The sequence below is a fragment of the Silurus meridionalis genome, chromosome 12, assembly GCF_014805685.1.
Source record: "Silurus meridionalis isolate SWU-2019-XX chromosome 12, ASM1480568v1, whole genome shotgun sequence".
Classification (NCBI taxonomy): domain Eukaryota; kingdom Metazoa; phylum Chordata; class Actinopteri; order Siluriformes; family Siluridae; genus Silurus; species Silurus meridionalis.
In genome coordinates, this window is record NC_060895.1 from 25,606,018 (window position 1) to 25,623,617 (window position 17,600).

Here is a 17,600-nt window from a genome sequence, read left to right on the forward strand (position 1 = left end):
TTTTTAGAAGAGATCACATAACAGTAGATGGATCACTCATGTTAGTAGATGATGAAGCAAGCTGTTCTATATATTTGTGTAAAGTCTGTTTAGACACGCCCACATCCCCACATCCCCACATCTATTCTCCAATGGTTGCTTTGACGCAATGAGTCGCTGTATGTGTGATTGTAGCTAAACATATAAAGCTAACCTCCAGATGTCTATGAAGACACCACGATTGGTTGATGGCCCTCTGATTGACAGGGGATTAAAAATATGCCACGCCCACAACTGGCATGATAGTGTGAACGCTTTTCTTTTTTTCAGCAGTTCTGCTTTAATGTAGATAAACGTCATGATCACAGATTTCATAACTATTATTTAATATAATTCATTAAACTACATTGTGTGTGTGTGTGTGTGTGTGTGTGTGTGTGTGTGTGTGTGTGTGTGTGTAGGTGGAGATCAGGGTGTGTTAAACAGTTATTTCAGTGACTGGGCTACAGCTGATATCGCTAAACACCTTCCCTTCATCTATAACCTGAGCAGTGTGTCCATCTACACTTATCCACCGGCGTTCAGACGGTGAGTCTACACACACACACACACACACACACACACAATGTAGTTTAATGAATTAAAGAGCTCTGTAACAAGAGATAGCAGATACACACAAACACTAGTAGACACAGTAGAGATCTCGCTCCTCTAACTACGTGGTTGTGATTTGAAATTTAATTTAGGTTGTCAATATCAATGTAGTTTGGGAAGTGATTTGGGACCTGATTTGAATTGTGATTTGGAACATGGATGTGGCTTGGAACGTGATATAGAACGTGATTTAGTATGTGATTTAGAATGTGTTTTGGAGGTGAATATAGACGTAGTTTGGAACGTGATTTGGGGATGTGATTTGAATCGTGATTTGTAACATGGACGTAGTTTGGAATGTGATTTGGGATGTAATTTAGGATGTTGATATAGATGTAGTTTGGAACGTGATTTTAAACACCTATTTGGACATAGTTTGGACAGTGGTATGGAACATGATTTGGGACGCGGTTTGGAACAAGGACTTGAATAAAGGCATGCTTTCAATATGGGATGTTATTTGGGATTGGAATAGGAACATGGTTTGTGACGGGGGGCCGAGTTTGTGACGTGATTTTGGGTAACAGTAATCCCACCCATGAAATGGGTTAAATGCATGAAAAGTCGACAGTTTCTTAAGGTAAGAAAGTTTGTTCCTCTTTTCACTTACCGTATAGCAGTTCTAAACACTCCCTGTTCCCTGCAGGTTCGGCCACAATGCCAAGGTGATCCACTTCCTGGGTGAGAAGAAGCCGTGGGACTCTCAGCCTGGTGATGATGACGGTGGTGATAAAGAGAGCAGCAGTGAGACTGGGGGTGGTTTTTCCTCTCTGTATCCTGATTACACTCAGCAGTGGTGGCATGTGTTTAAGTCGTCAGTGCTGCCGTTCCTCTCGAAGGAGTACTACACAATACACACTATACCGGTCTCGGACACGCCCAGCACTGAGGTACCAATCTACATCACCGTCACCAGGTCCTTCATGATGCTACAACATTTCATTATAAAATTTCTTCCTCAGCACTTAAATCATTTTTTGGGATTAAAAACCAGAACCAAATATTAATTCAGTTCAAATTAGTTTTATTTATGTGGTGTTTTTAACAGTGGACATTTTCTGGAAGCAGTTTTACAAGATTAAGATGTTATGAAGTTGGAATGCAGAAGTTTAGTGCCTACAAGTTTGTTCCTTATGAGGAACAATCATAGGGACCTAATGAGCAAATCCGTGGTGACTGTGGTAAATATATATATCTTTAGGAACCATCCTCACACAGTGGCCTCCAACTGAACAGAACTCCATCCAGAGGTAGAACGTCTGGATGAATCAGGAAGATCTACTGTTGTTCAATCAATAGGATCATGTGACTAAAGATTAAATGTGACTGTTAAGAACCTGATCTGCATAAACATTCAGTATCCAATCTATTCAAGAGCATCTTTACGTTTTTTGCCCCGTCTGTCTCACGTAATGACAACATCTGCTGCCAAGAATTAGCAAGAAATTCAGTTCATGCGCAGCAGATCCCAGAATCCGGTTTGAGAAGTACGTACACGCAATATTCAGAAACTTATCAGAAAAAGCTTATTTATTTACATTCATCTCATTCATACAGTGCATCCTGAAAGTCTTCACAGAGCTTCACTTTTTCTACATTTTGTTATTTTACAGCTTTAACCCAGTCAGTTGCACAAATCAGGTCACTCTTAGTGCCGGTCTCGAGCCCGGATAAATGTGGAGGGTGACGTTATGAAGGTCATCCAGCGTAAAACATGTGCCAAATCGAACATGCGGATCATGAATAAGAATTTATGATGCTGCCACCACATGCTTCACTGTAGGGATGGTATTGGTCAGAGGATGAGCGGTGCCTGGTTTCCTCCAGACATGACGCTTGGCATTCAGGCCAAAGAGTTCAATCTTTGTTTCTCATGGTCTGAGAGTCCTTCGGGTGCCTTTTGGCAAACTGCAGGTGGGCTGTCATGCGTCTTTTACTGAGGAATGGCTTCCGTCTGGCCACTCTACCATACAGGCCTGATTGGTGGAGTGCTGCAGAAATGGTTGTTCTTCTGGAAGGTTTGCCTCTCTCCACAGAGAAACACTGGAGCTATTTCAGGGTGACCATCAGGTTCTTGGTCACCTCCATCACTTAGTTTGGCCAGGCAGCTCTGCTCTAGGAAGAGTCCTGGTGGTTCTAAACTTCTTACATTAACAGATGATGGAGGCCACTGTGCTCATTGAATTCAATTCAATTCAATTCATTTTTATTTGTTTTGAGCTTTTAATAATGAACATCGTCTCAGAGCAGCTTTACACAGATAATGTGGTAATAAAAATGAAGATGTTGGTTGAGACTGCGTCAAAGGAAAAACTCCCTGAGATGCAGAAGGAAGAAATCTTGAGAGGAACCAGACTCAAGAGGGAACCTCATCCTCATCTGGGTGCCACCAAATGTCCATTTGTTACCGATAAACAATGTTGAGGTGCAGTGATGGAGATCAGAGCAAACTGTAGTCCTGAGTCAGTGTAGCAGACTGTTGATATTAACTACAGTCCAATCCATCCTCAAAGCTCCTGTTCTTACTCCGGAATTTCATGGATCTTCAGCGTGTTGATGAGAAACATCTCCAGCTGCACAGAGTCGCCACCAATCGAACAGAACACCATCCAGAGGCAGACCAGGAAGAAGTGGGAAGATCCGAGGAGGGGAGAGAAGCAGGAACAGTGATTACTGGAACCTCAGGAGCATGTTTAACTCGACCAAGAGAGAGAGAGAGAGAGAGAGAGAGAGAGAGAGAGAGAGAGAGAGAGAAAGAGAGAGAGAGAAAAGAGGGGTGATGGGGGGTGATCAGGGTGAAAGTAGGAACAAGGCTCACTGTAGCAGAAGAACTAAAAGGAAGAAGCAGAAGGAAACACAGACATGAGGATCTCTGGGATAAGAGACGACCCACCACACCACCATCAACAAACCTGAGTGAACGTGTGAGAGTGAGGAGACGACAGCATCCAAATATCCCAGTTCACCAAACACTCCATATCCATGATCCTCCAGATCTGCTCCTTTACCTCACAAACACCTACTGACTAAACACGCCACTAAATAAATATGTGTTCAGCCTCGACTTGAACACTGAGACTGTGTCTGAGTCCCAAACACTGATTGGAAGGTTGTTCCATAACTGTAGGGTTTATAAGAGAAACATCTGCCCCCTGCTGGAGTCTTCATTATTTACGGTACCAACAAATAGCCTGCACCTTTTGATCAAAGTAGGCGTGGGGGATGATACTGGTACAGAAGTTCACTCAGATACTGTGGCGTGAAAGCATTACGTTGGGATTTTTAATGCTGCAGAAATGTTTCTGTTCCCTTCCCCAGATCTGTGCCTCTATACAATCATGTCTCTGAGGTCTACAGACATTTCCTTGGACTTCATGGCTTGGTTTTGATATGAACTGTCTGACATGCACTGTTACCTGTAAGACCATCTACAGTTCAAGTTGTAGAAATATCTCAAGGATGATCAGTGGAAACAGGATGCACATGAGATCTATTTTGAGTGTTATCTTAAAGGCTGTAAATACTAATGTACGTGTGATTTTTTATTATTTATATATATATATATACAGTCAAAACTCACTTCATGTTTATCCAGAACGAATCCTTATTAAACAGTACTCATTTAGGAGAAATCTGGACAGGCTTCATTAATAATCTCTCATAAAGTGTGTTCTCTCTACTTCAGGAATCAATTCTTGCTTCTGCAGTGATTAGGTAACAGTTCTCTCAATTTCAATTGACTGTTATTTGTATAGAACTTGAACCAGTGGACATGATGATATGAAGAAAGAAACCTTGAGAATAAATAGACACAGGAAACCCATTTTCATCTACAGTAGGTGACACCAAAGGTCCATTTATTACAGTTCCATCATTGATATTTGAGTAAACCTTCATTATGGTTAGTGGGTTTGTTCACCATCCACCCAAATATCAAGTGGTACTATTTGGAGGTCCATTTGTTTGGAGCCATACTTAGCAGAAGTTCATCAGAACATTATCAGGGAATCAGGATGAATCAGAAGGATTGTCATGTGGTCTCTACTGGCAAGCTGTGATGGACAGGAGAACATCAGATAAAGAATGCTAATAGAGTCTTTCTGCATTCATCGTGCACCAAATAACTAAATGGAGAGAACTTTTGGAGATCCAGGAAAGACCTTCAAAAGTTGGTGGAGTCAGAAAAGCTGAGAAAACACTGTATGAAATATTTATTTAAAACACTTAATATTAAATTATTAAATATTTAAAACACTGCTCTGTGTGTGTGTGTGTGTGTGTGTGTGTGTGTGTGTGTGTGTGTGTGTGTGTGTGTTTGTGTGCACCTCTCAGCAGAAGAGTGTGCATGCTGAGGCAGCACAGCAGGAGGAGCATGTTCCTCCGCCAGTTCCTCGAACCTCCTCACTGGAAAGGAAGCAGAAATGGGAGCAGGGAGATGCTGATTATCTCGGAGAGGACTCGTTCACACACATTGAGAGGAAACTCGAATCTTTCCTAAAGTGAACAACACACACACACACACATCAGATTATACTTTCAAAAGTAGGGATGCACCGATACTGATGTTCCGAGCAAAACAAAAAAAACAACGCTCTGGCGTGTTGCTTTTGGTGATCATACGCTATCGCCAAGGCAACGAACGTTTAATAAGCAATAAAAATCAGACTTTATAACCAGCTGAACGTAAACGCTTTTTAAAAACATGAAGTAAAACCTGCTCTTCTCCTTTCAAGCTAAGGAACCGAGCTCGCAAATTTTAAATATTGACAGCTAGATAAGAACAATACTAGCATCCCAAGTGCATGAACAAACCTTGTGTGTAATCTTCTTCAACTAGCGAAACGTGTAGCTAATGCTTTCTGTATCTATAACATCAAATACTAAAATACTAAAAAAGTAGAAAAATTGATACCGGTGCATCCCTGAGTCAAGACAAATAATATATATTTTTTTTAATGCAAAAAAAATTACCTCAAAATCCGAACATGTGTCTCAGTCTTCCACACAAAGTTTCTTTCACTCTCACCTTTGTGATTGATTGCAATATTCTCAAGTGGGCTGGGTTTCAAGTGGTCTTAATTGGCTGGTTGTAATTAGGGTTGCAAAATTCCATGGGAATTCACTGAATTAATGGAAATAAACTGTGAATTTACTAAATTGCAGGTTAGCCAATAACAGGGAAATTTAGTGTAGTTAAAAAAATGTATATAACGTGGGTAAATATATTTTATCTATGGTATTAAAGGTTTAACTAGCAATTACCAAAATTGATTTTTTTACAATAGCTCGGCAGCCAGTAAATCAGATATGCTAAATGTAAGCTTGCACTCTTTCATTGACAATTTATTCAGTTAGCTCAAGCTGTGATTCTCCTTCTTCTACCTTCTGATAGCCAGTTTTCAGTTCTCATATAAAAGTACAGTCACAAGTTTGGACACATTACTATTTTTAATGTTTTTATAAAAAGTCTCTTATGCTCATCAAGCCTGCATTTATTTGATCAAAAATACAGAACAAAACAGTGATATTTTGAAATATATATTAAGAAATATCTATAATTGTTAAACTTACAATTAAATAAAAATTTCTTTAAAAATAAAATCTGCATTAGTTTGCATGCGTCAGCTTATGACCAAACAAAATGTTTAAAATTATGTTTGTATATGAATATATACATTATTAAATGCATGCATTTCCACCAAATTTCTAATTAATTTCCATTAATTCCTGGTACATTTTTAACTTCAAAATTCTGCAGATAAAGTTCCCATGGAAATTTTCCGCACCTTTGCAACCCTACTTGTGACGCGAAAGCGAACGAACAGAAGTCTGATAACGGGAAGACACTGACGATGATCTGCTCTGTAGTGCCATAATGGACACAAAAGGGGGTGGGGCTTCGAGCAAAACTCTTCAAACATTTACGCCATCTATCCAGAGTGTCCTACAACTGAGCAGGGGAGGGTTAAGGGCCTTGCTCAAGGGCCCAGCAGTGGCAGCTTTGGTGGTGGTGGGATTTGAACTTGTGACCTTCCGATCCTAAGTCTAAGTCCAATGCCTTAACCACTGAGCTCCCACTTCCCCTTTAAAGAGCTGTAAAATAGATTAAAAGTATAAAACGTAGCACTTCTGGGTAAATTATCATGCTAGTTTTAGAATGCTGTTGTTTCTATTACAGTTAGCACTTATTTTTTCCACACCACAAACCAACGCTGCCTTCATGTTCCCTTCAGTCATAAATACTGTGAGCTTCAGAAACAATGTTTTGACTTTCAGCCTGTAATCCTGGTCTAGAAAAGATGTAGCTAGATACCTTCGGTGTTGAACTATAAATATAATTTTCCTCACAGATCATGAGCTTGGGTCTGAAGCATCATCGCTTTACATTACTAGTAAAATAAGATAAGAAAATATTAGAGTTATATTATAGGAAGTGGATGGGATCCTGATTGTTCCAGGGCAAATCCACTCAACAGGAAACACCACCAACCACTCTGTTAGCATTAATGTATTAGCATAAATGAGTATTTAAGGCCTTATATACTCAAACTCTAAAAAGAATGTTTACCACAAATAAAGAATTAGCATTTCGGCTTTTTGTGTTCTTTTATAAACACACACACACACACACACACACACACACACACACACACACAATGATCATTATCAGCATTGTTAGTAATATTATACTATATTATTATTAGTATTATTAGTATATTATCTTCCTTATTAGCATTGTGAGCATTTCCTTTTTTGACTTCAATAAAATCATTAGCCAATTATGTCATTCATCCATGTTAGCTTTCAATCAATTAGCGATTTTAGCATTTTCATATGTTTAGTTCGTTTTGTTTTCTGTAGCAAAGTTTCATCTTCTACCCTCTGCCTCATTAGAAACAGTAGTACATTCTGGAATTATTGTACAGCACACACGGGACTTTTACACAAATTTTTTTATTAATCTTTTTAAATTTTTTAATGGTTCAAAATTCAGATGTCCATAACAGTTAGTTATTTCGAATAAAACACGTTTTTACATAACCGCATTATTCTAACAAGTTTTAGAGCGAATGAAATGATGTTTAATGATTTGGGAACAACACTGACACCTAGTGTTCAATTTCTCCCCAGCGGTCAGGTTTACAACAACTTTCTTTCGGCTTCTCCCGTTAGGGGGCGCCACAGCGGATCATCCGTATTCATGATCCATATGTTTGATTTAGCACGTTTTACACTAGATGCCCTTCCTGACGCAACCCTCCTCATTTATCTGGGCTTTGGACCAGCACTAAGAGTGCACTTGCTTGTGCAACCCTAATGGCTGGGGTTGGTGTCCTGACCGGGGATCAAACCCGGGCCACAGCGGTGAGAGCACCACATCCTAACCACTGGAGCACCAGGCAACTCCCAGCAGTCAGGTTTACTTTGTTGAAAGGTTTTTAGTGATTTCTTCGTACATACGATGTACAGTATTCAGTCCTGAATGTCCTCATTACCTCAGGAAGGTACTTGTGGGGCTTATCAAAACCACTGGAATGTGATTTTCCAGGTTCTTTCTTGTTTCCTTGCATTACATGAATGTAAACATCAGCTTTTCATTTCATATTCGTTACAGTCACTGCATTAGTACTTCACCACGTTACCGTGTTAATCACATTCACGTCAACTACAGCAGCGAGTTTTATCAATAATCTTCTGGAAATGTTGATATTAATTAGATCTCCATTTGACCCCACAGAGCTCCACTGGGCCTCTGAATGTCTAGAATTAACGTTCCGTTACACTCTAGATGATGGAGCTCCACTTAAGAACAAAATGATCAGGGAGAATAAATCAGCACAGTGGAATAATGGAAACACGCACCTTAAAACAGACCACTCAGAAATTAGAACGTAAATGGCGTCAAACCAAATGAACAGTATTTCAAACAGCATGGAAGGAGAATCTCCTGAGTTCTAGAAAATCTCTTAGTGCTGCTGATCAGCATATTTCTCCTCCCTCATAGAAAATAACAAGCAGAATCCTAGATTTTTATTCTGTACTGCAGCAAAATGAACAGAAATAAAAACACTGCACTCACATGCACACCATCAATATGTAGTAATGATTTCATCAATTTAATAATAAAGTCATCAAATTAATAATAAAGTTGAAAACATCAGGCAAGAAATCCAGAGGATTAAAATAAATCCTAAACTATTTATATAAACTTGAAGATAATCAGGGACTCTGCTGTACGGACATCTAGGGGAAGTTCATTCCACCACCTCGGTGCCAGAACAGAGAAGAGCCTTGAAGTGTACTTACCTCTCATTCTGAGAGAAGGTGGTACCAGTCGAGCAGTGCTGGAGGATCTCAGACAGCATGGTGCAGTGCGAGATGTGATGAGGTCACTGAGGTAAGATGGTGCTGGTCCATTTTTGGCCTTGTAGGCATCATCAGTGTTTAGAATCTGATACATGCAGCTACTGGAAGCCAGTGAAGGAGCAGCAGTGGGGTGGTGTGGGAGAACTTGGGCTGGTTGAACACAAGCCGTGCAGCTGCATTTTGGATCATTTGCAGTGGACGAATAGCGTTTAGAGGAAGACCTGCCATTACAATCCCTCGCCTACAAGTTTCTTCAAACAGATCATTCCAGAGGGAATTGAACCTGTTTTAAAAAAATAATAAACTCTTCCATAAGCACTGGTTTTGTACCTGAATCCCTCAAACTGCAGTTATCAACCCCCTAATTAAGAAACCTGACCTTCACCCTGTCACCTGTCCAACTACAGTCCAATATCAAGTCAAGACAAGTCAAGAAGCTTTTATTGTCCTTTCAACCATATATATCAGACGCAGTACACAGTGAAATGAAACATCGTTCCTCCAGAACCCTGGTGCTACATTTAACAATATAGAGCTACATCACAGAAAACACAGAGTTTAGGACTAGTAAGTGTCCTCGCCACATAAAGTGCATCGTGTGCAACCTGGTGCAAACAGTGCAAAGACAACACAAGACAGTGTAGGACAAATACACAAAACAAAAAATAGCGCCACCAGTAAATCTGTTGTATATTACACACAGAGAACTGAGTACGGGAGTGAACATTGTAATTAAACAAAAATGTAAAAAAAAAAATGTTGTGCAAAAGAGCAATAGCAGCAGTCAAAAACCTCCCCTTTATCTCCAAGATTCTAGAAAAGTTTGTAGCACAGCAGTTCTACTCACATCTACTGAGGAATAACATTTATGAAATGTATCAATCAGGATTTCTGCCTCATCATAGCACAGAGACGGCGCTAGTTAAGGTGGTAAATGACTGTTATTGGCCTCTGATCAGGGTTTTGTCTCTTTACTTGTTTTGCTCGACCTCAGTGCAGCTTTTCACACCATTGATCAACTCCTGCTTGCTGGACTTAAGAACATTGTTGGAATAAAGGGAACAGCTCTCTCCTGGCTCAGGTCTTAATTGCCAGATGAGAGAGATCAGCTTAACAATGTTGAAAAGTGTGTAAAGGACATTAGACAGTGGATGCTTGATAACTTCCTTCTGCTCAACTCAGATAAGACAGAAGTTCTTTTACTAGGACCACATGCAGCTAAAATAAAAATAAACTACTACTGAGGTATAAAGCACTTAACGCTCTCACGCCGCAGTATCTGAGTGAACTTCTGTACCAGTATGATCCTCCACGCCTACTTAGATCAAAAGGTGCAGGCTATTTGTTGGTACCTCAAATAATGAAGACTCAGAGCAGGGGGCAGATGTTTCTCTTATAAACCCCACAGTTATGGAACAACCTTCCAATCAGTGTTCGGGACTCAGACACAGTCTCAGTGTTCAAGTCGAGGCTGAACACATATTTATTTAGTGGAGTGTTTAGTCAGTAGGTGTTTGTGAGGTAAAGGAGCAGATCTGGAGGGATCATGGATATGGAGTGTTTGGTGAACTGGGATATTTGGATGCTGTCGTCTCCTCACTCTCACACGTTCACTCAAGTTTGTTGATGGTGGTGTGGTGGGTCGTCTCTTATCCCAGAGGTCCTCATGTCCGTGGTACCTTTTGGCTCTTGCTTTTAGTTCTGCTGCTACAGTGAGTCTTACTGGAGTCCAAACTGCACAGTGACATTAACTTTCATACAACAAATCAGGAGACTTAATAATCCACATGCTTCTCTTCCTGTCACCCTCTTTTCTCTCTCTCTCTCTCTCTCTCTCTCTCTCTCTCTCTCTCTCTCTCTCTCTCTCTCTTTCGAGTTAAACATGCTCCTGAGGTTCCAGTGATCACTGTTCCTGCCCCTCTCCCCTCTGTAGATCTTCCCACTTCATCCTGGTCTGCCTCTGGATGGTGTTTTCTTCAATTAGAGGCGACTCTGTGCAGCTGGAGATGTTTCTCATCAACGCCCTGGAGATCCATGAAATTCTGGAGTAAGAACGGGAGCTTTGAGGATTTGGACTGTAGTTAATTTTAACAGTCTGCTACACTGATGAGGATGAGGTTCCCTCTTGAGTCTGGTCCTTCTTCATCTCAGGGAGTTTTTCCTTCACCACAGTCTCCACCGGCTTGTTCATCAGGGACAAACTTACACTTATAAAGAACATCTTCATTTTTATCTCCACATTATCTGTGTAACACTGCTCTGAGACAATGTTCATTATTAAAAGTGCAATACAAATAAAACTGAATTGAATTAAATTAACTGTACATGCGTCTGAGGTACCATTGATCCTGTCACTTGCTTCTTTCCAGACCTGCCTGATCATTCTTAATACAACTTGGTGCTGCTGAGGATGGTTTCACACAAACAGCCTAAATATCCATGAGGATTCTGTTGAGGAAACTCAAGAACAATTAGGATGGATTTGGGCTGTATTCAATATAACCAATTTCCAGGAACCTTTTTACACTCAATTCTCAGTGAATCAGTGAACAGGTGATAACCTCAACAATGATGGAACTATCATGTCTGGACATTCACTGTTGAGGATGAGGATGGTTACTCTTTTTTAGTCACGGTTTCTACCTCATAACATCTCAGAGAGTTTTTCCATGCCACTGTCGCCACTGGCGGATGCATGGCACAAGAATCTATATTTGTGCTTTACAAATAAAATTTAATTGTAATGTAGTAAATCCACCAGCAGATGGAGGAAAAACTAAAAACTTGCAGTGCTTTAGTTTTTGTTTATTATTCGCTATTTATTTATTATTTATCCAGGCTCAGGTAATTAGCACGTATACCAGATTGAAAGAAATTTTTTAGGAGTTTTTTAACAGGCAATGTCGCTCAGGTTTTTATGATTTAGATTTTTGAGATTTGGTGGCAGAGTGCTCATATGAGCAACATGCTAGGTCAACTTTAGATTGGAGTGTCTGGAGTGTCATGGTAATTCTTTATGTCATTACAGCACATCCTGAAGTTGAAAAAAACAAACACGCCACACTTTTGATGATAAATTCATCTTAATTGTGTGAAATATCAGTGAAGGACCAAGTTTCTGTTGTCATTTAAGTTAGCGCAGCTACAAATGCTCAAACAATCACCAGCTCAGGATCCAGTAGGGCTGTGGTGCAATTAGAGAGTTGGGGGTTAATTTGCACATCATGAATATTCAAAATATATGAATACATTTTGTTTCTATTATTTTTAATGCTTTTAATAGTGGAATTAAATAATTCTATTTATATTTACATACACAACAGTTCATCAGTGGTCCTGCAGGGGAAAGAAACTGTCATTTGAGGGTAATTAATATTCTAATTTTATAAGGTCACATGACACGATGGAACTCGATACTCTGTTCATCTCAATCCTTTAGCGTTATTTTACAGATGAGTCGATTATTTCCTTGTACTCCTCCATCTCTCGCTTTTCACCACGAACGAGTCTGACAAGACCGAGCGCGAGGACGCTGCCGATGATAACAACGGAGCCAATGACATCATAGGTGGAGGGGAGGAGTCGCAGCACAAGCAGTTGCAGGATCATTGCCACCACCAGCTCCAGGTGCTGCACCTGCACAACACACACATTTTAGCTAAAATTAACTTTAACATTAGCATTTCTGCCATCTTTTATTCTTTACAAACAACGACAGCTGAGAAGGAAGCAATAACGCTTATTCTAACTATTTTATTACAATGCTAATTTGTATGGTAGCTAGTTTGCTATCATGTTCATTTTGCGCTAGCTTGTCTACTATAAATGCTAGTTTGTGCTTTAGCTATTTTACTATGAAGCTACTTTGTGTACTAGCTAATTAATTATAATGAAAATGTTTTCATTGTATCCTTTCTATAATTCTAATTTATAGTTAGCTTGTTTGTCCTGAAGCTTAAAAGTAGCCTACACACACACACACACACACACACACACACACACACACACACACACACACACACACACACTGAATGAGTGTATGTTAGATGACTCAGTTACATTAGATGTGTATATAATGTCTGTTACCGTGCTGACTACTGCAGGGTGGAGGCGTTGCAGGCCGTAATAAACCCCCAAGAAGGCGACGGTAGAGCAGAAGCAGATGGATATGAGGAACATCCAGGTTTCTGCATCGTGTGGAACAACGGGTTCCTGCAGGAGGAACATGGAGCAGCAAGACCAGAGAGAACCCATCCATCCAAACGTAAACAGTGCTGTCCATATGCTCACCTGCTGCTTCACACCTGCACAAGTGCACACACACTTTATACTTTATGGCTGCATCCTAAATTCTCTCACCCATGTATAGCTAGCGTCCTGATGCAAATGCTACTCAATACATTACTCATTATGCTAATTCATAATTTACTCACTAACCTGTACAGGACCATAGAAAGCGCCGCCATCACTCCCGCCAAAACCACCAGGACGTAGCCAAACGCCTCTTTCCAGAACCCGAGTGACTGTTCCTCACTGGCGAGGTTGGGGATCAGGATGAGTCCGAGCCCAAAGACAGCGCATGAGACGGAGACGGTTTCCGCCGTACCTAGCCTCTCATCGACTAGCAGGAAGGACAGCACAGCACTGAACGCCGTCGCGCTCGCTCGCCACACAATAGCACCGTTAGCCGGAGGAACTAACGCGAACGACGTGTACGCACAAGATATGGAGATAACGTTAAATATTCCGTAGGAAAACAGATGCAGCCTGCAGCTTCGTGGCCCAAACGGCGCTTCCTTGCGGTACAAAACGACGACAATGGACAAAATCTGGAGGACAGAACGAACAAACAGGAGCTCGAGAGATGGGATGCGGGATACGTCTGCAGCTAAACGCGTCAGGAGAGAGACACAACCGTGAGCTAGCGCTGCACCGAACAACACCAACCACATCACGCTCGCCTTGCCGAACCTCTTCCACTGACCTCTGACCCCTGCACAGGATTCAGATCGGAACTGCAACACTTTTCTCTTTACCTGCTTCTTCTCTGACTGCACAAAAGCCCCGAAATCCTCAAAGGATGGTGCGTCGTCATAGCTCTGTTCTCCATGTTGAGGAAAATACGAGCCATATTTCACCGCCTCCATGCTCGAGTAGATGCTCGCGCTTTTCTTCAAACCGAGAAGACGCTGCATCAAGGATCTGTTCATGTTTTTCCTTCAAGAAATGAGACGAGATGTCCGTTATTCAGTCTGGTTTAAAATTAATCCTAACTATGTAAATCCACGCTATAGTTAACGAGCAAGGGTTATTTACTTCAAATAATCTGCAGTGTTCATATCCTTGAATAAACTTCTCCTTACGTCCCTGTGAACGAGCTGTTGCTATATAAACAGTAACGAGCACATAACTGCCAGAGCTGCTGTTCATACTGTAGAGAACTAATCACAACTTTCCGACTAATTAGATCAAACCTTGTTCCAGCCAATCAGAACGCAACGACATAGAACATATTATTATTATTATTATTATTATTATTATTATTTCATCCGAATGAACTTTTTACTCACCTCCTGCGTTTCTCGTCCATAAAACTGTCACACTTGTATTATTTCATCGGTGTGTGTGTGTGTGTGTGTGTGTGTGTGTGTGTAGTTGACTCACACTCGCACTGCTCTCGTTTGATGTTGCTGCTCCGAGTCTATCGGTTTTCCTGAACTCTGAATCAACACTTACGTAGGAGAGGGAGGACGTGTGACGTGCATCGATCCTCCCTCTCCTACATGAGTAACAGCAGCATCAAACGAGAGCAGAGCGAGTGTGAGTCAACTACACACACACCCACACACACACCCCCACACACACACCCCACACACACACACAGTCTGACCCTCTATATAATAATAATGACATCACAACTGCACCAATTGGTTCCTTCTCATTAGCACCCACTATGTTCACTCTACCTGTGTGTGTGTTTGTGAGAGAAAGAGTGTGTTAGCCATATAAAGTGAATGCGTGTGTGTGTGTGTGTGCGCGCGTGTGTGCGCGCGTGTTTGTGCTCTGACGTGGAAAACCTGTGACGTAAGCAGAAGACCTTTGTGAGACGGCCGTAGCTTTGTCACCATGGCAACCGTGATGCGTAATGAAAACCGTAACGAGGAAAATGTTCCTGTGTGTGTGTGTGTGTGTGTGTGTGTGTGTGTAAAGCATTAGCAAACACACATTGTTTGATAAGTGTAATTTTTCTTCATGTGGATGACTCACACTCTTTCTCAAACGCACACAGACACACACACACACACACACACACACACACACACACACACACACAGTCTGACCCTCTATATAATAATCATGACATCACAACTGCACCAATTGGTTCCTTCTCATTAGCACCCACTATGTTCGCTCTACCTGTGTGTGTGTGTGTGTCTGTGTGCGTGTGTGTGCGTGTGACCTGTGACATAAGCAGAAGACCTTTGTGAGAAGGCCGTAAATTTGTCACCATGGCAACCGTGATGCGTAATGAAAACCGTAACGAGGAAAATCTTCCTCTGTGTGTGTGTGTGTGTGTGTGTGTGTGTGTGTGTGTGTGTGAAGCATTAGCAAACACACCCTGTTTGATAAGTGGTATTTTTCTTCATGTGCATGACTCACACACTTTTTCTCAAACGCACACACACACACAAACACACACACACACACACTGTTTTACAGGGACCATCACTTACACAATAAGCAGCTTCTTACATACACGCACGCACACACGCACACACACACAAGTACACAGCTATAAAGATAAAGTATGGAGTTAGTGGAGGTTCTGGAGATTCTAAGTAAAGAAGATTAATGAAGTTTTAGTTCTTTGCATTTCCTCCAAGGTCTCAAACATTGCCATTTAAACAGAGGATCTGGTGTAGAACTGTCAGGGATCCACCTGCCATGCCCCCCTCGGCAGCTGTCACGCTGCCAGGTGTCTCGTGTTACCGAATTAGCATAAAAGCCTCCATTCCCATCTCACTCGTGTCGGACCTACTCAATGGCTACGGACACTGACCTATCTCAGGACTGCCAGCATTCCACACTGGTTCCGTGGATTACCTTTGTTCCGAGGATTTCCTACATCCCGTGGACTCTACTCGCGATTCGGTTCGTATCTATACGTGACTTGGTTGTGTGTGTGCTCACAATAAACATGATCAAGGAACTCTCGCTTACGGTTTCGCCTGAAAGAGGAATCGCCCTGCTGCGAGGATTCGGCAGCCAAACTCCGCTTCGGGTTTTACCTGGAAGCTCGCTGCCGCTTCTCATGGATCATGCTCGCTGGCTCTGGAGCATGCAAGCGTGGGCTCTCCCCTCTGAGAGCCCAGGGGATTTCCCGGTTTGCTTCTCTGGCGAGATAACCGAGTGGGGGGGATTCCTACGGAGCGTCGGCAGGTACGTGGATGTGCAGTCATGCCAATTCCCCACCGAGTGGGCCAAGATCACCTTTTGCATTTCCCTCCTGTCTGAAGATGCTCTCTCTAGAGCCAGCAAGCTTGGAGAGTGAAAGGAGATGATTTTGGCTCATACGCCAAATTCATTAGACAACTTCTGGGGATGTTTGGGATGACAACGGCAGATCGGCAGACAACGGCAGATCTCCACGTCACCTACAGTTCCTCAGAGCACGCTGCTCTGTTCCAGATTTCCCACGAGTGCGCCGCTCAGCTCCAGTGTTCCGACGAGGGCGCTGCTCAGCTCCAATGTTCCGCCTGACCGCGAAGAAGACTTTGTACCGCCTCCAGGCCGCGAAAAGGAATGCGTACCGACACGAACAGGACGTCATCGCCAAACCCCTCCTGATGGCCTGTCTCACCCCCAAGTACCGCACTAGGCGACGTTTTGCCTCCAAGTTCCCCACAAGGCGACGTCTCGCCTCCAAGTTCCCCACTAGGCGACGTCTCGCCTCCTAGTCCATCTGACAGCGACGTCTCGCCTCCAAGTTCCCCACAAGGCGACGTCTCGCCTCCAAGTTCCCCACAAGGTGACGTCTCGCCTCCAAGTTCCTCACAAGGCGATGTCTCACCTCCAAGTTCCCCACAAGGCGAAGTCTTGCCTCCAAGTTCCCCGCAAGGCGATGTCTCACCTTCAAGTTCCCCACAAGGCGATGTCTTGCCTCCAAGTTCCCCACAAGGCAACGTCTCGCCTCCTAGTTCATCTGAAGGCGAAGTCACACCTCAAAGTTCCCCTGAAGGCGGAGTTACGTCTCCAAGTGCCTCTGATGATGACGTCCCACCTCCAAGTGTCTCAGGGCGAAGACGTAGACCAAGACCTCTCTGACAGCGACGTCTCACCTCCAAGTTCATCTGACGGCGACGTCTCGCCTCCAAGTCCCTCTGACGCCGACATTTCACCTCCCAGTCCCTCTGTCAGCGGCGAATCGCCTCCAAGTTGTACCTCAATACTCCTCCAACAGCTACAAAGCACTCAGAGATTCCTCCCAGTGTGCTGTCATGCCTTAAACTCTTGCAGAGGACGTTGCTTCTCACCTGTACTCCACAGAGGGTGTCGCTCAGCTCCCAATTCCCGCCAAGGGCGTCGTTCTGCTCCAAACT

The 17,600-nt window shown here is 42.5% G+C and overlaps 2 protein-coding genes and 1 long non-coding RNA gene across 7 annotated transcripts in view; 1 reads left to right on the forward strand and 2 right to left on the reverse strand.

Annotated features, from left to right (window-relative positions):
* gyg1a (glycogenin 1a) overlaps positions 1 to 7,227 on the forward strand; it is a 12,387-nt gene extending 5,160 nt beyond the window's left edge. The window contains exons 5-7 of one of the 2 annotated variants that reach the window (XM_046863361.1): positions 441 to 567; positions 1,280 to 1,523; positions 4,969 to 7,227. In XM_046863361.1, the coding sequence (XP_046719317.1) occupies positions 441 to 567; positions 1,280 to 1,523; positions 4,969 to 5,136 (539 nt within the window). In that variant the 3' untranslated portion in view covers positions 5,137 to 7,227. Of the gene's footprint in view, positions 1 to 440; positions 568 to 1,279; positions 1,524 to 4,965 lie in introns of both variants that reach the window. The other variant, XM_046863360.1, reaches the window with a different exon arrangement.
* On the reverse strand, positions 4,457 to 5,709 carry LOC124394873. 2 transcript variants are annotated; one of them, XR_006927567.1, is made up of 3 exons: positions 5,605 to 5,709; positions 4,959 to 5,127; positions 4,457 to 4,685 (listed from the first exon to the last, which is right to left on the reverse strand). It is a non-coding gene; the product is annotated as an uncharacterized LOC124394873 (long non-coding RNA). The 2 variants fall into 2 exon arrangements; XR_006927568.1 differs by lacking the exon at positions 4,457 to 4,685 and adding an exon at positions 4,694 to 4,831.
* A 4,018-nt stretch (positions 7,228 to 11,245) lies between the features above and the next one.
* On the reverse strand, positions 11,246 to 14,724 carry slc35g2a (solute carrier family 35 member G2a). Of its 3 annotated transcripts, none has more exons than XM_046863359.1 (4): positions 14,665 to 14,724; positions 13,436 to 14,217; positions 13,087 to 13,304; positions 11,246 to 12,636 (listed from the first exon to the last, which is right to left on the reverse strand). In XM_046863359.1, the coding sequence occupies exons 2-4, from the start codon at positions 14,208 to 14,210 to the stop codon at positions 12,442 to 12,444; spliced, it is 1,188 nt and encodes a 395-aa protein (XP_046719315.1). In that variant the 5' UTR covers positions 14,211 to 14,217; positions 14,665 to 14,724; the 3' UTR covers positions 11,246 to 12,441. The 3 variants fall into 3 exon arrangements, with proteins under 3 accessions (XP_046719315.1, XP_046719314.1, XP_046719313.1); XM_046863358.1 differs by having other exon boundaries at positions 14,571 to 14,701; XM_046863357.1 differs by lacking the exon at positions 14,665 to 14,724 and adding an exon at positions 14,317 to 14,547.
* Between the last annotated feature and the right edge of the window lie 2,876 nt (positions 14,725 to 17,600).